Below are 23,813 nucleotides of genomic sequence, written 5' to 3' on the forward strand. Positions count from 1 at the left end.
CCGGGACCAGACTGAGTGGCGCCGGCCTTGCGCGCATGCGCAAGGCGGGAAAAGACCGCCTTGTGATTGGTTGGATTTGCCCGGGGATCAGAAGGTATAAATAGAGGCCTGCGTGCCTCTGCTCGGGTTGTTCGTAGATTGGAAGCAGAGAATAAAGACTTGTTAGAAATGCATCGTCTCAAGCGCCATTATTCTCCAGACTTAACAGATTCTGTGCCATTAACTGAACATTTCTGCTATAGAAACTGGATCTGTGTATGGTAAGAAAAAGACTGACATATTTGAGAATGATTTGATTCCCACTTTTTATTGGTTTTGTGAAGAAGTTAATCACTCCTTAGCTTGGGGAGGGATTGATTTGATGGCTTTGATTCTAAGTAACAATTAGATTGCTTTTGAAAGTTCTTGGCTGCAAGAGTTTTTAGTTACACGGGATCTGGAAAAACTCTGCCTCATTGAGGTATTTTATATCTTTACTCCTTTATTCCTTTCTTTTACTTTTTTTTCAAGATTGACTGATGTGTCAGAAAAAGGACCAGTTCTTTTCATAGATATTGAGCTACTTCCCACCGCCCCCCACCCCCCCGGGACTCAGAATGAGAAGACAGATAATCAGGCCAAAGAAATCAACAATTCTGACATCTCTGTACTTGGATTGCAATCACCGTTTGGAAGGATGGCTGGATTAGATGAGAAAGGTGAAGGCTTCCGAGATTGCTGAACTAGGGGATTTACCTCAGTTTGCATCCATTTACATATCACATTTCCTGTATTATTTGTTTGCTTTCCTCCAGGAAAGATGGTAAACATAAGACTTCTTCCTCCAATTTCTCCCATAACAGCAATCTTGTAAGATAGATCAGCTGAGAGAATGACTAGATGAAAGTCACCCTTCTAAATAGTGTTTGTTTGCTGCAGAAAGCTGGTTACTGTTCCTACTGCTGCAACTATTAAACAGCAGGCAACAACAATCTACTCCCCCGCTAGCCAGCAAAATAGCAGCTGGTATTGCTCCCACTAGCTTCACAGGTTCATTGCAAGAGACAGAGAAGCAAAAAAAGCTCCCCATTTTCTTAGCAGTCCTGATACAGGCTGCTGATTTCCTTGTAATATTAACCAAGGGGGGTTGGGGTGGGGGTGGGGGTGGGGGAAACAGTTCAGTGCTGACCAACCTAGGCACTGAAGATTTCCCAGCATCTCTATGTCAATATTTTTTCTGATTTTTATGGGAATAGTGCCATGAATCCTATGGAACTGATTCAGTTCTGTAGCGATCTAGAGACAAATCCAGGGCTCTGATAGTAAAATGAGGATCTCAGCTGCAGGTGCAATAGTGGTCTTTCAGTCTTTAGGCACCCCTGTATTTGTATCATGTGGGACAAATGAGACCTGAAGTAGCTCTATTTTAAGATGACTAAGAGTATGGTAGTCTACATACCTATGATTAATGTAAACATATTTTATTGAATCCAGTTTTCTAGATGCACACAAGATATACTGAACCCTAATCATGTGGGCTGAAATTGTACAATATGTCAGGCTTAGATATGGCTGGTTGCTCTACAGTTCAGTATATGTTGTCCAAAAGGCTTAGCGAAGAATATATGTTGTGTCTCCTCATTTTTGTTAGTGATCAGTATTAACTTTTATCCATCAGAAAAAAATGAAAAACAGGTTTTCATTTTCTCCAGTAGGATGGGCAAATTATTTCTTCAGGTCTTTATTCTTCTTATGGCACAAAAGGACCAAATTGGTTTTGGGCTTATTCCAGAAACCAGAAGGATGTTATGTGGGCTTTACTATCTGAATGATTTGGCTTGTTCTGTGATTGTGGTGGAATGCAGCTTTTGAGGCTGATTAACCATGGTGTCTGTCAAACTGACTAGCCACTGCTTAAATATACTCTTGGGCTATCCACTAGTAACTCCAGGCATAAAAAATAAAGTAGAAGAAACGTTTCTCTTCACCTTATATTTGGTAAGTGTTGAGTTAACCTATTTCAGTTCCAAATAAGCAAAGAAAACACCTGGTTGAAGATGCACTGGGCATCCTTGTGCAGTTTTCTTTCTAATGTCAGAATGCATGTCCTCTTCTTCATAAGTTCTGCTTCCTTGTTTGCAATTAAGGCAAATGTATAAAACATTGCATTCTCAATTGCTCACTCATTGAAATAAGTAGCCTTCCCTTGAAAATTACCAGATTTTCAAGCTAAGGTCAAGCTAAATTTGGTTCTAATGTAAAGAATGCAGTATTAGGAACAAGGAAACCTGAGTTGCAATCCTATCTGAGGCACAAAGTCAACTAGTTGTCTTTGAATAGTCATTCTTTCAGCCTTAGAAAGAACACAATGGCAAATCATTCCAAAAATATTGCCATGAAAATTCCTTGTCAGGAGTCAAGACTGATTAAAAAATATGCTTGATCCAAAGAAGATGGCAAAACATAGTACCCTGCCACCAGATTTTTTAAAAAGGATTTTAAACTCAAGACTGAATTGGCTGTTAACTACCTCCATCTACTGTTTAGGACAGCTTTCCCAGCAATGCATCCACAGGGTGGTGGTGGTGGGAGAGTAACAATCTCAAAATGGCAAGTGTGATTAAAGCCCCACCTTCTTTTAATATGACACATGCATTGCACATACTAGAATGCAATCATGATTGGGTCATCTGGTGGCACCTATCATTTTCATCCCACTCCTTGGATGCCCCTGCTTCCAAGTTCTCAACCTCCATCAGCCCTGAGCTAAAAAGCCAAGTTGAAAACAAATCATTGTCAAGAAAAATCTATCCAGGTGGTTGCTAAAACTTGATATCAATGTGATAGCACTTACTCAACTAGCTTCTGCCTATTAGCTATCCAGGCTGAAATTCTGGAGTTTGTAATCACCACAACTGGAGGGTAGTAAGTTGAAGAAGGTTGACTTTTGCTGTAAAGGACTAGCTATGCGAATCTGCAGAAAATAGCAACAGTCTTGGGGCAGTCTTCTGGGACATTCTTGACTTTCATAGCCGTAAAGGCTAACAAATCTGTTACCACATATGTGTTTTTAGATTATGCAGATATATCAAAATAATTATACAATAGGTGACATCATGTGGTCCCCAAAATTAAATAAATAAATGTCATCAAATAGTACACCTTTCTCATATGAAAACTCCATTCACATTCACATTCACATTTTAAAAGATCTAATAGTTCTGCAAGATTTGGGCCACTTTTAATTAAATAACAAATTACATTTATTAATTGATTCCGTTTTGGAGATCAGTGGCACCCTCTTGTGGTGTTCCTAGTGTCAGGGATTCCTGGATCACATGATAATAAATTAATCTTTATTAGTGCTGCAAAATGGTTTTTGATGACTGAAAAGATTAATATGGGCAGAGATGGGGAGTTTAATGTACATTTTGATCTTTTGCTTTAAAATGTTAGGTACCCATGTTTTCTCTGTTTTTTGATTCTCCTGGTGTTTCAGCTCATCACCTCTAAATCTTTGCCTGGTCTTGTCCAGTTGTCCTTAGCAACCTAGTCCATTACTATCAAATCTCTGCAGGATTAATTCTAAATGAAACCACCTGCAACAGCTCCCTTTCATCCTTCTTCTAGCTCCTCTCCTCCCCCCAATCCTTCCTGCTCCTTAGTTTCTATGGAAACCATATCTTGGGAGTGTTACTTCCTGGACTAGCTTGTTCTGGGGAGTGAGCTGGGCAAGGAGTAGACAGGCAGATCTCTGAAGCAATTTTACAAAATTTCAGAAGCAGATCCTCTAAGACCATTATTAATAACAGTAATCATACAATAGTGAGGATAAGAGGAAGGAGACTATGGCAAAACGTAAACAGTTTTAAAACTTGAGGCAAAATAACATACTGTAATCATGATATATGTTCCAGCAGCTTGATGTTAACAGAACATCCATGCAAAAGTATAAGTCACAAAGATATATTGGGAGGCCTGACTTTTTTAATCTTGACTTTTCCATTTGTAAAATGGAATAAAATTGACTGGGATGTCATGGGGAATAAGTACCATCACAGCTACACTATAAAATATTTACTATGGCAGGCATGGTAATTACAATGATTACCCCATTGTAATCTCAAACTCATCACTTTTTAGTTGCAGCTTGTTTGCTCTCCCTTAGAAATCCTGTCATAGTTGATGCCATTTTTACAGATGTATAAAGCAGGTTTGATGATTTACTCAAGAACATTTACTGAGTATATGAAAGGACCGAAATTCCTGCAGACTGATGGATTGACAAAAGATTAAATAAATACGCACAGGTTCTTTTTAAACCACCATTGGACCATGTATTATATACCTCTGCTATCAGAATATTTTTTTACTTTTATCTTAAAACATTGCTATAATGTTGGTATTTATTTACGTAAAGTATTTGCTTGGTTACCTTTCAAAAACACTACTCTGGATGATTTACAACAATAACAAAACCCAGAACTATAAAAACCACAAACATCAAATCATAAAACCAAAACAAAACCAGAGTCTCTGTCATCCCTTTGGGATGCCCCAGAACCAACTTCAGACATTCTCACTTTATCCAGCACCTGGGTGAGGATGGTCTTCCAAAGGGCTAAAGGGATGGGGACCTGCCAAATAACTGGGGAGAGGGTGTCCCATACAATATGGGCAGCCATGGAAAAGACACACTTTTCTTTGTCCCATTTTATAAGAACATTTAGTAGTTTATGTAATTTTTACTCATTCTTCTGCTTTTTAAATATTCAGAGAATTTTAAACTGCATTTATCATTGGAAGAAGTAATTAATTTTTTTTTGCAACAGAGTAGTTACTGAAGGCAGGTAAAAAAGGAGAAGCAGAAATAAATATTGAGTCTGTTAAAATACACACTGCTTCAAAATTTGCCTAAAAGTAATAAAATTGGAAATCAGATGAAGGTTAATCGTTTATTCATCTTGTAATCCATGACCATGACATGGATAGCAAGACACCCTGGATATGTGACATTGGAAATGCAGACTATACAACTAACACACATGTTCTTGTCAAGTCATAAGAGTTGCTATAAGAGAACATATATGACCTGAAGTGTGATACACAAGCTAAACAGTGACATATGTGTGGCCATAACACAACGTGATTGGGCAAATGCATGGAGAAGTTGAGAGGAGGCAAAAGTAACCAGGACTTTCTTTTAATTTTGGCTAGAATGTCTCTAATTTGTTGAGAACCTAAAGAATTCTAGAACAAAAAAGATAATATTTACAAAGGACTAGGGACTGCTTAGAACTAGGGACCCCAAATCTACTTCAAAATAATGCCTACCATTCCAGCATAAGGAATAAGTGACACAACGAAGAGAAAGAAACTTAGTGCCTCACTTGGCAGTCAGCCTTACCTCAAGCAGGCATGACATTACAGCAGATAAATTTTGATACCTCTTTCATAGATTTGGAAGAACTATTGCCTTATTACTGTAATGTCATCAAAATATCCCCAAATTCCAACTACCTAGCCAATGAATAGAAATTCTGGGAATTGTCGTCACAAAATGGAATACACATATTTGGAGAAGATTGCCCTCTGTCATGCAAAACCCTCTGTCATGCAACAATACAGAAAGCACAAACACAATAAGTCACATTACCTTGATGAGTTTGAAGAAGGTTTCCAGGATGAAGATGAGGGAGATGAGAATTGAGAAGATCTCCTGAGTATAGCGAGAGATGTAACGCACCAGGAAGCTGCCCTCAAAAGCCACTACCACTATCACTATCAGTATCAGCCAAAAGCCAATCCAGACTCTCCCCACAATGTATTCAATGTTATTTTTCGTACAAAACTATATGGATAGAAAAGAGGATGGGGGTGAGGAAGGTAAAGAAGAATTCATAGATAATATAACTGAAATGCTATTTTCCCCTCCTTCATTTGTACTTTCACTTTAATAAAACAGATATCTGAACCCTATTAGCCTTTCCAGGTCAACATCTTATGAAACTTCTGTGTTGGCTAGTTGGGAATTGGGGATTTGGTTTTGAACACTTATATAATGATATGGAAAAATGGCCTATGCAAATTTTTCAAGCTTATGATCACAGTGATGAAAGTTCAGATTTAATATCTGTGGGGAGATACCTGAAAACTAAATTTGTCTTCATATTTGTTTTATTGTTATAGCATTTCATAATGCTTTCCTATAAATGTACAGTACTTCAATTCCACAGTCTTTGTTACACTAGTTCAGGGGTTCCCAACCAGGGGTGCTTGCACCCCCTGGAGGTGCGAGATGATATTCCAGGGGGTGCGAAAACTTGGGCTTTCAAAATTATAGTGTGTATGCATAATTCATTGCTGTTATTTTGAACTTTTGTAAGGGGTGCGAGACTATACCAGAAGCGTTCTAGGGGTGCAGGGTATAAAAAAAGGTTGGGAACCACTGCATTAGTTGATTATTCTGGGAGTTTAACCTGAATATGTTTAGTTATCAGATTGGAAAAGGCACAATATTCTATTGCTATGGAAATAAGACTGAGCAAGCATTATCTGGAATATTCCTAATAACATAGGAATAATTTTATTAAATGAAACATTGCCTGATTAGAAGTCAGCTAAAAAACTTCTTTATTGCTCTCTCCAGCACTTAGAAATGGGAGATTTACTACCCGTACACATGGACATTGTTTCATCTTATAACTTATAGCCATAAACTGCCTATTAATTTCCAAAATTGTCTATTGCTTTATAATAATTTATGCAAATGACCATCACTATGGATTGCTTAGCCATAGTTGCTAAGGTAGGTCTACTATAAAGTCCATAGCTATTTCTTCCCATGGTTGAGAAGGGTCTGCCACGGGTTGCAGTAGTCCAGGGGTTTTCCCCGGGATTCTTTTCATTGTGGCACATTATTTGCTGAGCACTCACAGCACACTAAACTATTATTTGCAAAGCGACAATTGATGGAATCATACAAACTATGGTCAGATAAACTACATTATGGTTTAAGTCAATCAAATCCATTTGCTCCCTTGTGTAACTTTCCTTTCAACAAGTCATAGTGATTTCTAGCAGGACACTTACTGTATAAAAAGCTTCTTCAAAGACCAAAAGGGGGCCAGAGAATCCCACAACAAGCAGAGGCTGAGCTCCCAGCAAGCAAAAGAGTCCACTCTGAACTGCGGTAGAGAGTAGAAGCTCAGAGACTCCTATCAGGCGCTCTGTCTTTTCAGCTGAAAAGAACAGGAAACAATTAGCAAAAATAGGACAAGCCCAGGCCTTCTTTTGTCCCCCTTCTCCATTGTCCAGGAATCAGAGATCCATACGTCTTAGGATTTGTGACTATCTTTTTCACAGCTGAATGCATATTTCTCACAACTGAAGTATGTTTTTCAATACAAAAATTTCTTAGTAGGACATGAAATCACATTGAACAAATACTTCATAAAAAACTTTTCATGCTACTTTCCACTCTCATTGGAGAAATAAACCTCTCCTCCTAACTTTAGCCAGTGTTTCTCAGCCTTTTCAATTTTAAGGTAGGTAAGACTTCAATTCCCAGAATTCTCTAGCCAGCTGTCCTGGTTGGGGAATTCTGGAAGTTGAAATTCACAAATCTTAAAGTTACCACGAGTGAGAAAACTGGGCTAGCCTATACAGATCATTCACATTTATTTATTTTTCAGGTTATACACTTTAGGAAGCAGCTGAAAAGGATAGGAAAGGAAGAGTAGTCTGGGCTGGCAGCCATTTTTAGTATGGGAGAGAGCAAAGCTTGATTCAATTGTCGTTCCTGCAATGGCTGCATGGGGATGTTCACAGGCTTTTCTGAAACTGCCAAGAGTGTTTGATTGTTAGAAATAAAGGGGTGTGTAGAAGTGCCCAGTGATGTGGTTGAGATCTCTAGATTTATCAAGGACTGGTTATGTATTAATGGCAGGTATGACCAGGTGATCAAAGCTATAATGGTATGTGGGGGATGACCTTGAGGATAAAGGGAAAGAGATGCTGCCTAGGAAATGATCAGGCAAGATCGTTTACTGTTTAATAGACAGAGAAAAAAACTTAGGAAGGACCTACCTTGATCAGGCTGTGAAAAGAGAAAATAAGAGATCTGTACTTTCAGTCTTTCAAGATTCTGTTAATGCAGCCTTACAATAAAGTAGTATTAGCTCATCTAGTCATATTTCCTGTCTGGTTTGCCTGGGAGAGCTGTCAAACCCTTAACCCTTTTTAACATGCAATGCACACATTATATATGTGTCCTAGAGGGCTAGATACTTTCTCCACTTCTATTTAACATCTACATGAAGCTGCTGGGTGAGATCATCCATCATCATGGGCTGAGATATCATCAATATGCTGATGACAGCCAGCTATATATCTTGGCCCATGGTGAGTTAAGCAATACCATTACCTCTCTCTTGCAGTGCTTATAGGCTGTTAAGGCCTGGATGGGGAGCAATAGGCTGAAAGTGAACCCTTATAATATGGGTTATAATATGGGTTTGATCCATGGATCATTGCCATTTCTAGTCTTGAATGGGGTGGCACTGTCCCAGACATACCCAATGCATAATCTGAGGGTTTTTCTGGACTCTACACTCCTGCTTGAGAAGCAGGTCATAGTTGTGACCAGAAGGGCTTTTGTATACCAACTGCACTCCTTCCTTGACCAATAATTCCTGCTCACAATCATTCATACCTTAGTCTTGACTCACCTCCCATCTTGACTATTGCAATGTACTTTACATGGGACTGCCTCTGAAAAGCATTTGGACAGGCCTAAATGCGCACATTTATCATCTGTCCTACGGGAACTGCATTGGCTGCCAATTTGTCTTCCTGGTCTAATTTAAGTTACTAGTTGTCACCTTCAAAGCCCTACATAGCCAGATTATTAGAAGGACTGTTTTTTCCTGGTAACATCTACCCAATCCACTAAAGTGGGAAGGCAGAGGGAAAGCAGAGAACATCTCTTAAAGAACTCCATCTAGTGGGACCAAGAAGGGACTTCTCTGTGATGCTCCCTCCCTATGAAGTTAAGATTGGCACCCACTTTGACACTCTTTCACAAGGCTCTAAAGAGCTGATTTTGCCAACAGACTGGGGAGCCTCAGAGAGGGATGGATCCCATCAAGTGGCTTGTTTGATTGTTGCCACCAGGAATGTGGGAGGTTATTGCTTTTTTATTGTTTTTGATGTTAGATTATAATTTGTGTAAACTGCCCAAAGTGACTGAGGGTGAATTGGTTATAAATGAATAAATTCAAAAACTTATTTGTGGCTTTTATGTATTTGGGGCAATACATAAATTCCCTTTGACCCTCTCCAAGAATAATTAAATAAAAGTTACAGGGTTGAAAACTACAATATTATAACACTATAGCATTGCATAAGTCTTGATAGTACAGAATACATATTTCCATTCTCCACACTATTTGCTTTTTTGTGTAAGCATTTTAGGCATAATTGTATTTTAGCATGTATGTATTTTACCATGAATGAATGAATTGGCCTTTAGCAAGACTTCCTTAGGGCTTCCAAGTGTCAAGTAAAAGAAGGACATGTCTTCTGTCTGATAAGCATATAATTAAATATTGTCTGGCTTTTGAGTATCTTGGTTTTTTAAAAAATAATTTTGGACTGTTTTCACAATAGTCATCATTACAACTTTTATGTATTGAGATCTTGTAAACTGTCTGCTCCTTTCATCCCTCGCCCTTTGATAGATTCAATAACCTAGCTCTATGTTCTTAAATTAAATTTTGCAATTCCAGCAATCATCTTCAATTCAACCCCTTCAAATCTATGATCACTGTATAACACGACTCATCATATATTTCTACTGTGGACTGTATCATTGTATCATTGATTCTATAGTATTGCTAGCATAAGTTCCTAAAAATAAAGATTTTTGGAAAATATTGTGACTGAAAAACTTCTGAAGCTAGTTTTTCTGAAACCGAAGGGAAAAGTAATTTCATATAATATAAGCTTAAATACATTTTTGCTGGAAGTTTTGTTGCAGACACCATGAAGGTTCAATAGTTAGTGTATTTCTTCCCCCTTCCATATCTCCTCTTTTCCAAATGTCTCTACCCTTCTTTGCCTCTTCAGAAATCTAATAACTCTATTCTTATTGTTTTTAATTTTTATTTTTATCACCAGACTTGGAAAAAATAAATGAATAAGCACATAGTATTTTATTAGAAAATTTGTGCTAGCAATACTGGTGAGAAATTATAGTCCTAAACCATCTGAAGCACTCCCGTTTGAAAACATACCACTTCTTATTGGTTGTCTGTCTGGCCCAGCAGAAAATCAATTCCAGAGCATTTTTTTTAAAGTACCATCCTCCTGATCTTTATTATGTGATCATGTATCAATGTGCTGCTAATTTCTCTTACCAAGCAGGCCTCCAAAAGTAATGGCAGGAGAAAGGGCAGCAAAATAGATGAAGATGACTGCAGCCAGGCATTGTGGGTTCAGAGCATCCTTGATGTCACTGAGATACTTGGGGTACCGACGTTTTATGTCTTTCACTACCCCCCCAAAAATCCTTCCAGTTCGGCGCAAGGAATCATCAGAATCTTCTGCTTTGACTTCGTGGTCTTTCAATTTGTGCCCTGCATGAGAAGAAAAGGGGAGGTTTTCAGAGGGAGTACCCTCTTCGAATGTGAATGTCCACTTTTTATGGATATTGGTGATCTCTGGAGTTATTTCATTCATAATCATGAAGGATGCCCTGTATAATATGAAACTTTAACAGCAGAGGAGCTCCCGGCTGAGTTATCTGGATAGATTATGAGATAATGGTGTCTAATGAAGGGGGGGGGGAGTTTTGAGGTTGTCAGTATGAGGCAGGGTCAGGTGATTGAAGCCCCATCCCTTTTTAATGTGCATTATACACATTATAGTACATACATATAAAAAGAGGCAAAGCTGCAGTCATCCAGTTGTGGCCACACCATTTTAATGTAACTGAATTTTCCTCAACCTTATAGCTGACTCTGTTTTGGGAGAGAATTGGCTGGCTAAGCAGGGCAAATATGATAGTGAAGCTGGCCTGCATTTTGAAGCAATAATCATTGCCATTTAAAAGTCACCCCTCCTCCATCCCACATCATTAAGTCAAAAAAGCATTTTACCAAAAGGGCTGCTAAGATTAAACAAGCCTACAAACACTCCAAATTTTAATGTATGTCTCTTTCTCTGGTTTGCATAATTATTTTCTGCAAAGCCATTTACAAGAAGAAAAAAATCCCCATTTTTCTGAATACTGGCAATGCAGTCTTTCTCTCTGTCCCATTTTATGTGTAAATTTTCTTGTTGCATTCCACACACAGGATTGAACCTGTGGCTGAGGTTTGGAGGCATTGCTTTTGTGTAGCAAGGCCTCTGAAATTACCTCCAACTAGAATTTAGGTTCACACTGACTATAACTGCCTGTTAGAAGCAATTGAAACTGGAGCTCCTCTGGAGAGTGTTTGGGATGATGCCTGTTTATATATATACATATATATACATACGTATGTATGTATGTATGTATGTATGTATGTATGTATGTATGTATGTATGTATGTGTATATATATATTTGTATATTTTTGTGTGTGTTTTTAAGACGCTGTTCTTGTTCTAAAACTAACCACAAATGTTTTAGTGGTTGTTTACTCAAATAAAGAGAGCTGGTTTGGACCACACTTAGAAACCTGGAGACTGTGAATTCTAGTCCTGTCTTAGGCACAAAGCCAGTTGGACTACCACCTCTGAAAAATGTTGGCAAGAAAACTGCATGAACTTGTCCAGGCGGTTTCCAGAAGCCAAGACTCATTTAATGGCACAAAAAAGAAAGAGGCAAAAAAAAAAAAAAAAAAACCTTGCAAAACTGCCAAGAGCTCTTTGGGATTGTGGTAGAACATAAATTAAATAAATAAATACATTTTAAAAAAGGCAGAACATTTTTTGAAAGTTTGTTACAGGGAGGCCTGGTCTGAATCAGGAGGCTGAATTCAATATTCAGTGCCAAAGTCTGTGGTTTTTTGATACAATTATACACATTCCTTATTTTACTAGGTAAAATCAAGCTATCGCCTCACATCCGTCATAAATGTGAGACAGGACATCTTCCAGACTAATTTCTGAGCAAGTTTCCATCTTAAAAACAAACTAAAATAAGGACCCCTTTAGTCCTTCTTGCATAAGCTAATAGTATAAGCTTACCCCTGTCTCCTTAGAAGAAATCATACTGAGTTCTCTATGCCTGACTCAAGCACAGAACTGCAGGCTAAATCAGTGTTTCTCAACCTCAGCAATTCTAAGATGTCTGGATCCTATGAACAGGCTAGAGAATCCTGTGAATTGAAAAACCACAGGTCTTAGAGTTGCTGAGATTGAGAAACACTGGGCTAAATTATCCTCCTACACTGAACCATAGCCATGTCTAACCATACCTAGGTCTTTTAGTGACTCTTCCAGTTTCTTCTCCACTGGGAGGTACCTCTTCCTTAGGAAATCCTTCTGCACTGGCAGCAACATTTTGAGAAGTCTTTCATTTTGGATCTCAGAGGGTGGGAGGACAATGCAACAATCTAGGAACTCATCCAGACTCTTTATCAAGTCCTGTCTTCCTTCTGCCAAATAGGAGTCATTGCGAAATACCTACTCCGAGAAAGAAAATAAGACGGTGCTCAGGGAGGCACTGGGCAGGAATGGGGTGGGCTCATTTTCACAGCCGGTTTCTCCACTCTTTGTGAAGCAGTGCTCTCTACTGGTGATTTAGATAAGGGGGACAGGTCCAACTTCCCACAAACAATTAATTTTAAGTTACTTGTTAACTCTATATATTTTAGTGAAGAGTTGAATTAGATTTACCTGAAATATGCCTCTCTAGCAGATTAAAATGAATCAGTGAATGTAGGCAATTCTAGACGTTAAAACCAATGAAACTGAAAAATAAATGTCCACAAGTCTTTACTAAGACAAACTTTAAAAATAAAATGATTTTGCTATTAAAACTACATGCCCTGAAATGTCTTTGTTGGAAGCTGCCCATTTTTTGCCTATATCGTCAAATATTTGGAAATGCTTTGCCAAGAGTTTTCAGTGATAGGGAACTTCTGTCGACCTAATGGCTTCAGTACCCTCTAGAATAGATCTTGCATGGCACGGAAGAGAAAGTGAGAACCAAGAGGCCAAGGCCAAAGACACACTTCCCAGATACTTTTATCCATGGAAGTTGCCACCTCAGGAAACAATTAGCCACTTAAAAGGCCATGGTATTTCTTTTCCAGGACCAGTAACTGGGTGGGGTTCTGACATTCTGAACAGACTGCAGAGAAAGAAGAATTAATCTTGTCTATGCAATTAACGATGCCCCTATCTTTTAATAAGCCTTACTGCTCCACCTGCTGGTTGGAGAAACCTCGCCAGGCCTCTCATTTTCTATGCCTAATACCGTATAAAATTCTAGTCATTATAATGATCCCTCAAATAATTCAATCTCATTCTGGGCATTCATGTTGATGGAACAGAAGGGAAGTCTTTTGGGTCTTTATTGTCATACCAGTTTTTATAACTTTGATTCTGGTGCCACTTGATTTCTTTTTTCTCTTGTCAGGAAGCCATTTCCTCAACATCAGAATTATAGTGGGCATGTACTGAACTGCTCCATCTCAGAAACTGTCAGAGGAAACTTTCAGCCTAGCCCTCAGCTTATTCACATGGGGTTTTTACTGTTGAATACTCACCTAGTAATATTTTCTGAAAGCAGGATATACCATTATTTCCTCAGGCCCCCTGAATGAATAAAGGCAAACCAACTTACCCTCTCGGACATCATAGTTGAGATGGCTCTCCCGATTTCGTGGTAGCTAATGTGGGGGGAATCAGGGCCCAGAACCACAAAAAGGAACCTGACAGGGACAGGAACCTCCAGGACAGAGTCCAGCTCCACCGCTTCCTTCAAGCGTACAAAGGCCAGAGTAGGTCGGTCCAGGAAGGTGGCACAGCCTGAAGGGAGGATGGATGGGCATGGGACATAGTTTAGGGGCTTTGGCACAAAGAGAAACAGCAAGAGAGAAAATGTGGGCAAAAATGAAAAGAATCCAAGCAGAGGCAAAAGGGTGGAAGAGACGGGAACAAGGGAAGAGAAGGGGAGACAGCAAAGTGAGCAAAGTTTGCAATCAGGGTTTGATAAGCTGGATAGAGAAGCAAAGCATAGTTCCCGCCAAAGACAAATATGCTTCTTCCTGACCCGAATGCACAAGAAAGCAAGAATCAGCAAGTAGATTCCCATTTCCCAATTTTTTTAAGATTAGCATACATTCATAGTACTGATTCTACAATTAGGTAGTGTGGCAGCAATGTTACACTATGGCAATTTAACAGTTTCAGAATTTCCCACTTATTAATACTTCAGTTATGTACATAATACATAAATCATTCTGCTTTAAAAGACAAAAGAAAGGAAGTAAGAAGAAAAATGTAGCTGGGAGGAAAGAAATTATTTAAGAGTCATTGTGGTTGAAGAAACCAGTGTTTCTTAACCTTGGTAACATCAAGATGTATGGACTTCAATTCCCAGAATCCCCCATGCTGGTAAGAGAATGGACAAGTTAAGGTTGAAATATACTGATGTGAAGTACTAAGGGAATGTAGGTTCTGAAATCAAATATATTATTCCTTCTCTTTTTATTTAGAGACCTTGGAAGCAAGTCAGAGTACTTTTCATATCTGCCAAATTTCGTTAGACTCTTCCTTCCAAGGCAAAAACTTGGAATAAGGACAGCTTTGTCTTTCATTTCCTGATTAACTCTGTCTAGGTGGATTGATCACTTCCTATAGATTCTGGTTTCTATGCAGGGCTGAGTCAATTGCTTTGTCGTAGTGACCCATTCCTCATTATCTCCTGAGTTGTACATCTGCAGATTCATATAGATCTCTATATAAAGTGAACCTAGACTGTCTTGCCCTTAGATCTGCTTTCACAACTTGGTGTCCATTTTTGTATTAGATTTCAATTTCTGATAAAAATTGATGGGGGCTGATATAAAAAAAGAACTGTTTGGGGAAGGCTGATTTTGACTGTTTTTGAACAATGTAGATACAAGAAAGTTGGAAACCCAAACTTATAGATTAGATACCGTAGTAGTGGTGATTGAATTGAATTACCCTATCTGAGCTGTGGAAATCTAGATAAATGTTAGATGGCAGCAACAAGGTACAGAAAACTCTCTCTTTCATCTCTAGATGGTTTTGTAGTCCAGATATGATAACTCTAGTAAGTTGAGAAGCCGTACATTAAGAAGTTAAGGAATAAAACAGAATATATTCTAATATGTGCTCAATAAGGTGTTGAAAACTGGCCAGGAAAAGAAAGAGATATCTCTGTTTTGGAATTGCTTGAAATGTAGGAATCAATAGATCAAATTGAAAATTGCATCACAGCTAATGTCAACAGATAAAGCTGTGGTTCATACTGCATTAAAATAATTAAAATAACATTAAGATTTAAAATTATTAAAATAAGCCTACTTCAATGGCTCTGTAAAGTATCATATATAGAATTATGAACAGACCAGCGAAATGGTGGACCTAATTCCAGCATATCTTTTAAGTATATTTTAATACAAACAAAATAAAAAACAGGACAAAAAATAATACCTTGTATCTATCTATCTATTTAGAAACATCCATACAGTGCATGCATGCAATGGATTATAACACATAGATTTTTTAGGCCTATGCAAAGCACATCCAGTTTTGTTTCCCATATTTTTCAATAACATTTTGGATTAATAAATATTTCTTAACCCTAACCCTAACCCTAACCCTAACCCTAACCCTAGTCAAATTTATTAGAATGATTTTTATTAATTTTTAGGGCTGTGCAGTAATCTAGATTTGAAGGAGAAAAAGTTCCTTAAAGAAGTGGTATCTTTTCTTGGATTGCCTGTAAGGGTGCTGTTTTATGATCCCAACAAAAAAAGTCTTTGGTTTAAAGAGGTGCCAACAGTCCCTGCATGGTGCATATTACCATTTCCCTTTGAATCTGGATCACCACTGAGCTTTATTTACTGTACTTTTTGCTGGCCAAATTTACCCTATCAGATTTTCTGCTCATGCCATCACCCATATTCTATCTTACTAATATGTGACTTTCAATCCTATGAAATTTTTCCAGGAATTTGTAATAGCTTTACTTGTTGCCAATAAAATAGACCCTTTTAACATCAGATAATATAACAATGAATATTCCCTGTAAGAGATACTAATAATGCTTATAAAAGTAGTAGCTTTTCTCATGTAATAGTTATGCTTATAACATTTTTCAGCATGGTTTTATTTTCTACAAGTCCACCCCATATCTATCTATATATCCATTTCAGATGGGGACTGCAGCCAAGAAATTAAAAGACGCTTGCTCCTGGGGAGGAAAGCTATGGCAAATCTAGACAGCATACTAAAAAGCAGAGACATCACTCTGCCAACAAAAGCGCGTATAGTCAAGGCCATGGTTTTCCCAGTTGCAATGTATGGATGTGAAAGTTGGACCATAAGAAAGGCTGAGCGACAAAGAATTGAGGCCTTTGAACTATGGTGCTGGTAAAGACTCCTGCGAGTCCCTTGGATTGCAAGGCGTTCAAACCAGTCAGTCCTAGAAGAGATCAACCCCGACTGCTCTTTAGAAGGGCAGATCCTGAAGTTGAAACTCAAATACTTTGGCCACCTAATGAGAAGAAAGGACTCACTGGAGAAGGGCCTAATGCTGGGAAAGATTGAGGGCAATAGAAGAAGGGGACGACAGAGAATGAGGTGGCGGATGGAGTCACTGAAGCAGTAGGCGTGAGCTTAAATGGACTCCAGAAGATGGTAGAGGACAGGAAGACCTGGAGGAACGTTGTCCATGGGGTCGTGATGGGTCGGACACGACTTCGCAACTAACAACAACAACAACATCCACCCATTTCTTGGCATCCATATGAACATTGTGGCCAAACAAGGCTGGAAATGTTTGAATGATTCTCTGGTGTATTGTAGCACCTGTGCATCAGTTTCAAAGTCTAGCATATATTCTGAAGTCATTGCAGCAATTCTTCAAGATCTTATCTGAAATCTTATCTGGAGAAGCCAAGAAATGAAATATGACATTCAACACAGCTGTTCTCACACTACTCTAGAAGTCCACATTTTCTATAACAGGATCCCTTTTACACTTGAACATAGAAGATACTTACCAACCAATCCCAGAGTGGCTTCTGCATCAGAAGGAATCTTATCTAACAGCTGCTTCTTAAAATCACTATGACTTGACTCTCCCTGCAAAAAGAAAACACCTTGGAGATTGCACTCTGAATTTAAGAAAATTAGACATTTTCTTATAAATGACTCTTAAGATAGTACAGCTGTAGCTGCTCCTGAAAGAAAGCCTATTTCAATATGTATTAAGTCTTGAACTGAGTTAGCCTTGAGTGTTTTGACTGATGACTTTTACCAAAAGAAAGACAACATGCCTAGCTCTCCTTGATTTCTTGGCAGCTTTTGATATTCTTGATAATGATACCCTTCTAAACTAGCTCTGTGGGTTGGGAATCCAGAGCACAATAGCTCAGGAGCTCCATTTTTACTAAAGGTTTGTACTCAAAAATGCCTTTTGGTCACTATACTTTGTCCTCATAGTGATTAAGTAGTGAGGCTCTTCAAGGTTCCATTCTGCCCTCATGTATTCCAGTAATGGGTGGACATTGCAATGTGCTGTATGTAGAACTTCCTGAATTTGCAATTCTACAAAATATTATAAATGGGCTGTTGAAGGGAGCTACTGATTTTGAATTACAGGTTTCATGCTGTATTGCTGCATTGGTTGCTGGTACGTTAGCAAGTCAAATTATGGAGCTCTGTTGAGCATTGTAAAACTTAGTACAACTTAGGACCCAGCATCAGATGCATTGACTTGACTGCCATGTAGCTGCCTTAAGATCAAATAATTAAGATTAAGATAGTCTACTTAAATTATGTAGACATTCACTATGTAATAACAGAAGAGAAAGAGATTCTCAATATAGGCTATGATGATGGATTTTCTTCTTGGTCTTATTTTAAAGAGTAATGTATAGAATACATACTTCATCTGAAGTGAGGAATCAAAAGATGACAATCTTTGTTCAAATTCTTGAGTAGCCATACCAAATCTGGCCAATCCATTGATTTAATACTTCTACCAGTCATAATGCTTTGCTTTATAATGTTGCTTTGCTTACTTGGTTCTCTTTTAAGTCTGAGGACAACTGAAGTCTGAATACAATTCTACATTTAGATGGGGAAAACTGTAGTACTTGTGGCACTGTAGTCACAAAATGTTCTCCCTTTTATTTACTACAAGGTTAACTTACCTGCTCTGAGCCATTAAAAAAGGTCTTCATCTCTATTTGGTGATGTTCTTGAAGCAGTGGTTGGGTTGAGTCTTTGGCATCTGTTTGTTGTACCCGCGCAGGCAAGAGAGTGTTTAATGAAGTTGATTCATTAGGGTGACTGAGCAAAGAATAAAAAAAAATGAGATGCAATGAAGAGGAAAAAAAATAAGAATGCAACAGTAAAAAGTTAATGCCTAGGTCTTCAGGATGTTTTTTTCCTCTTTTTTTTTTTTTGTTGGAAAGATTTTCTCAACATCATCTGAGGTCCTTTGTTATGCTGCTTCTTCTGTCTTTGAAAATTGTTTATGACTATCTAATCTATAGGAGGGCTTATGGCTTTGGGGAATGAGATGCAATTGTTGAGAAACAACAATTTTCTGTTTCAATTTTCTGTTTTGTAAGGGGTGGAACCATGTAATATATCTATCAGTATTCAATTAGGGAGGAAAACATATGTATATGTGTTCTTATATGTGTTCTTATGCACTTTTTAAAAAAATGTTTTGTCTAGTTTTGTTTTGTCTTTCTAATTGTTTTCTTCTTTTTGAAGTTTGTATTTTAACTTTCTGAATAAAACAAAAACTTATTATGTAAGGTGAGAGGGTGGCATATTAGGTTAACAAACAAACAAACAAACAAATAAATAAATAAATAAAACCGTCCTTCTGGCAGAAGGCAACAACTCATTTTTAAAACCCTATTTCTCTGGCAGAAAGGATTTCTCAATTTTTCAACTTTATTTACTCTCTGCATTTTCTGGTTACTAAAATAGCCAGTTATTTCATTCTATTTTTTCCCTTAAGAAAAGTTCAATGTTAAGTGTATTTATTTTGAAATTTGAAAAATATAGACACTGCATTTGTAACAAAAACCACAAACATCTACACAAAAAAGAGTTGAACGAAAGTCTAAATAGTTTCACAGTAACTTCTGGTTCACAGACTTTAAAGTTCTATCTAGAATTAAGAATTCATTGAGTTAGAAGAGATCATTAGTCCTTGGTCATTGTGAGATTCCAGATGAAAGTATCCCCAACAGTTGGCTGAAAGTCTCTGAAAACATCACTACTTCCCCTATTCATAGTTCTACTACTGAACTGTTTTTGTATTACAAAAGTTTCCTTTATATTCAATCTAAATTGACCTTCCTATATGAGCTCTTCATGCTCTGAATTCTGACCATATAGGACAGGTCTTGATCTGTATTACACTCCTTCAGGAACTTGGCAAATGCTATTGTATTTTTAGTCATAACTTCTCAAAAGTAAAACCGTCCAGTTCTATTATGTCTCTTCAGCAGACTTAATTTCCAGCCCCATTATCATCATGATACCCTTCTTTGCACTGTCCCAAAGAAATGGAAACACTGGGCTCATATAGGCTAGTAGACACAAAACAATTCCTTGCATGTTCCATTATTCCTGAATGCCATATCCATAGGTTAAGTATGACACTGCTCCTGATCTTGGATGGCAGACCAGGATCTTTACAGGATTTACCCAGATCTTGGAATGAAATCCAAAAAAATCTGCATTGGCAGCTACTGCAGGGGAGCAGGTCTTATCTTATGCTTTTCTCAATACCCTTATCTGTCACTAGCTTAATTTATAGAATGTGCCTGATCCAGAAAGAACTAGATATCAATTGGGGCCCATTTTTCTTGGCTGTCCCATTCATTCTTTGAGTGGAAAAATGTCATCTTTCATATTTGCCCTTGCCAATACCTGTGCTGAAGTAGAAGAGTTCTTAAAAGCACCTCTTGGTCATCAGGCTTGAGTTTTCCTTCATTGGTCATTTGGGAAAGCACCTGATTGGCAATCCCAGCTAGACTTCGTTCTTGCAAATCTAGAAGGACAGTTCCTAGAAATGCAGAAATAGGGGGATCATCCCAAAGGAACATTTTTGATCATTGGAAGAGATATTTGCTTACCATTCCAAAAGAGACATTTATTATCTTTATGAAGTATATCAAAAAGAAAATTGGGAACCTTTCCCTAAAATAAATGCCACAGTTACTTCTGTTGTTAAAGAGATTCCAGAATCATTCAAGCTACAAAATTTGAAAGATGAAAAGAGATAGATAAGATGAATAGATAGATATAAATGTAGATTTGCATGTGCATACAATAGATATAGATACAGATATAAATATAATGTATCAATTTACTCCCCTCTACATACCCTATTCTTAATGTCAGAATTTTTTTTTCTTTTGGAAAACTTGGGTCTCCCAAATTACTCTAAGAATATTTGCTGGGGCAAGAGAACAGGTAAGAACAAGTCCATCAATACATATATGAAAGGTGGGGTCTTTGGTGCTCTCTGAGCTTAGTGGTTTTCTTGCACATTTCATAACCAACTAGGTAACATAATCAATGCTACTTGATGTACTGATGATGTTACCTAGTTTAGTTATGAAATATCTACAAGAAAGCCTCCAAGCTCAGAGAGAGAATATTAGAGAATATCAAGGACCCCACAGTTCAACTCTGAGTTACAAATATTTTATTTTATTGCTAAAATATGAATATCAATCCTGTACCTAATGTACTGGGATTTGGACAATGGAAAGGGTGAGTGCAAGCACCCTTCTTTTTCTTTTGTAGCACATTATTTAGAACCAACCAAGTTCTGTACAATCCTTGCAATCCTTTTCCTCACCTTTGTTAAATGCCTTGCGCACCTCCAGAAGGCTTTGAAAAGTCAGGTATGAAAGATGAGGTCTCCCCCAATGCCCCATCTCCTCAAAGTCCTCTTCCAGTTTGATCCAGTGAGAAGCTTCCATCCAGCGAAACTCATTGTTCTTGTCCATGACCAGCTCATGGAGTTCCACATATGACTGAAGAGAATAGCAAAAACATGTCATAATAATTGCCATTTTACCCTTCCTTCCGTACTCTGTAACAGTGACATAACTTGCAGAAATTCAACAGACAAAATTTCTAACGGTTGGGATATACTGGGGAGAGATATACAACAATTTTACCCATTGATGAGGACATTAAGGACATAAGGAACAGTGGTGACAAAAAAATCCCCTTTTTAGGAAAAAAAAAAGTAGATAGCAACCTTCCTCTGCACCAAATTGCTGCAGATCTGTGGATATGTGGATCTTTCTGATAATTGTGAGTTCTAGGAATTGTAGTTTCCACATGTGAGGGCAAGAGAGGTGGAAGGCTGCTGTATAAGTTCATTGCCACTTCAGCTTGCCAAGTACTTACTTGCATGAAAGCTGTTCCTACCTCACTAAAATCTGTGCTGTGTATCCCTTATTCGTGTGCAATTTTTGGCAGGCTGAGGTTTTGGGTTAGGTGCTAAGAGATATGCTCCAAAATGTACTCAATGGGAACAAGGCAAAACACTAAGTTTAATTTCCTTTTCACTAAAATAAAATTTCACTAAAACTTTAGCCAAATTTTCTTAATGGCCATATGCAGGTGACTGCATTGTTTTCCTCAGAGATGTCTTTGATATCCCAAAGTAACCTATAGGCTTACATTCCCTGGTGTATTCCTGGAAATCACTAGGAATGACTATGTTTGAGTATTTCCAATCTTAGTCTTGGTTTGTGCTATTTAAAGAAAATATAGTCATCAGAAACACTTTTTCTCTTGGGCATTTAATATTTTTCTTCTGTTGCATTAAAACTTTCAGTTTGAGGACATTTTTTCGGAGTCCCTTGAGGCAATGCTTACAGTTTTGTGGGAGAAAGATAGAATTAGTTTTGAGGTTCTGTACTTTTCTTTTGAGAAAATTGTAGTTTTTAATATGGTTTAAGATTGCAAAAGCAAGCAAGGGAGTTATGATTTTGTTTATTACTCAAATGTATATTCTACCACAATCAGAGGGCTCTTGGCCACTCACAAAATGCTTTTGTGATGGTAGAAGTGCACCCTTTCCCCAAATGTAAAATCTGTCTGCATGATACACCTTGTTTCAAAGAGACCTATATTTGCAGCTGAGATATGACAAATAGTGTAGGAAATCCATGTATGGCTTTCCCACCATTTAGATTTATTAAAAAGCAGAAGGGGTTGATCAGGAGGAATGGAATGTCATTGATCCTTCATATACCATTCCTTTAACTAAAATTGTACAATTACTATAGTTTGCAAACAGACAATTCCTAGCGCTTCCAATTAAAGGCATTGTAGTTATTTCTAATCGACCTGGGGTGCAAGGAATAGGTTGCGGGAAGAAGATAGATGGCATTATGATGAACACAGAAATGGAAACTAGTGACAAGATGCACCATAAAATTATCAGGCAGCACCCTAATTTATTTTTTAAAGAGATACTTAGGCAGCTTTTTATGCCTGCTTCTATATTTTTTTGATGCTTTATAGCTTTATTATTTTTATATTGTTTTAAGTCTTTGTATATGTTCTATTTACATTTTGCACATTCTCTTGAATCTCTGTGCTGATCTACAGCCATGATAAAGATTTGACTTGATCTTTTGAACTTTAAGCAAGGTTACATCAGGCACTTTGAATCAAATAAGAATTACTTAGGGAACATATATCTATTTCCTACATAGAGAAACAGTTGTTTAGCAATCTCTGCACCACTGGGGCTTTCAAGATTACTTCAGAGAAAGAGCGCTCCAGGGGTTTCTAACTGCTGGATCCTTGATATCTTAGAAACTGCTTACAAATTACCACAACCAAACTCAAATCTCTACAAGCCCTAGGAACGTACATTATGGGAAGCTTTGTGGGAGATGAGTGGCTTCACAGGCTCCGTACCTCTTGGCTCCTCCTCAGGTGAGGAGGAGCTACCTGTCAATAAGAAAATAAGTTTACTTATTCACTGCTTTTTAATCTCCACTCTTCCCACTTCCCATTTTCTCCAAGGTGCTCCAAATGACATGTGGAAAATCATTCCTTTCTATGCCCTTGACAATTCTGTGAGGTAAATCAGATGAGAGATATGACATTGCCACAAACCACCCTCTGTATTACACATGTCTTCTGTTTGAAGGCAGTACTTTTTATCTATTGTATTACATGAGCTCATCCGTTCATACTTGCTGGAATCTGGACACTCCTTGCCTCTTGTGACCTAGATGAATGTCAAGTAAATGACAGCAGCTTTTAACCCTAACCCTAACTAGAGCTTTTGTGGGTGATTGTGTTATGCAAACCCAATTTCTTGGGTTAGTTTGTGACTCAGCATATTGTTTGACCCCAGAAAATGCACTAACACTGGGAAGGTCTATTGTATGTGAACCTATTCTTAGGCCTGCCAATAGGACTCAGGTAGAAAAATAGATACATCACAGTTCATCTCACAAACCAGCGCATGTAATTTATTGGGCAAAATTCTGTGCACTGTGTGAACAAGGAGGAAATACCATTGCCTTCCTTTTGGGGCAATAATGTTTGGGTGGTGGCCCTATCATTAAGCAAA

The 23,813-nt window shown here is 37.9% G+C and overlaps 1 protein-coding gene across 1 annotated transcript in view; it reads right to left on the reverse strand.

Annotated features, from left to right (window-relative positions):
- The window catches only part of SLC4A1 (solute carrier family 4 member 1 (Diego blood group)), a 60,913-nt gene that overhangs the window by 23,185 nt on the left and 13,915 nt on the right, over window positions 1–23,813 (reverse strand). Inside the window, exons 4-13 of the mRNA XM_029287347.1 lie at window positions 23,103–23,182; window positions 21,063–21,240; window positions 20,126–20,261; window positions 18,382–18,520; window positions 17,227–17,308; window positions 13,815–13,999; window positions 12,442–12,649; window positions 10,398–10,616; window positions 7,072–7,220; window positions 5,636–5,830 (exon numbers count right to left, since the gene is read on the reverse strand). Coding sequence (XP_029143180.1) covers window positions 5,636–5,830; window positions 7,072–7,220; window positions 10,398–10,616; window positions 12,442–12,649; window positions 13,815–13,999; window positions 17,227–17,308; window positions 18,382–18,520; window positions 20,126–20,261; window positions 21,063–21,240; window positions 23,103–23,182 — 1,571 coding nt within the window. The remainder of the gene's footprint in view (window positions 1–5,635; window positions 5,831–7,071; window positions 7,221–10,397; window positions 10,617–12,441; window positions 12,650–13,814; window positions 14,000–17,226; window positions 17,309–18,381; window positions 18,521–20,125; window positions 20,262–21,062; window positions 21,241–23,102; window positions 23,183–23,813) is intronic.

This window comes from Protobothrops mucrosquamatus, unplaced genomic scaffold (genome assembly GCF_001527695.2).
Source record: "Protobothrops mucrosquamatus isolate PMUCROS unplaced genomic scaffold, P.Mucros_1.0 scaffold1, whole genome shotgun sequence".
Classification (NCBI taxonomy): Eukaryota; Metazoa; Chordata; class Lepidosauria; order Squamata; family Viperidae; genus Protobothrops; species Protobothrops mucrosquamatus.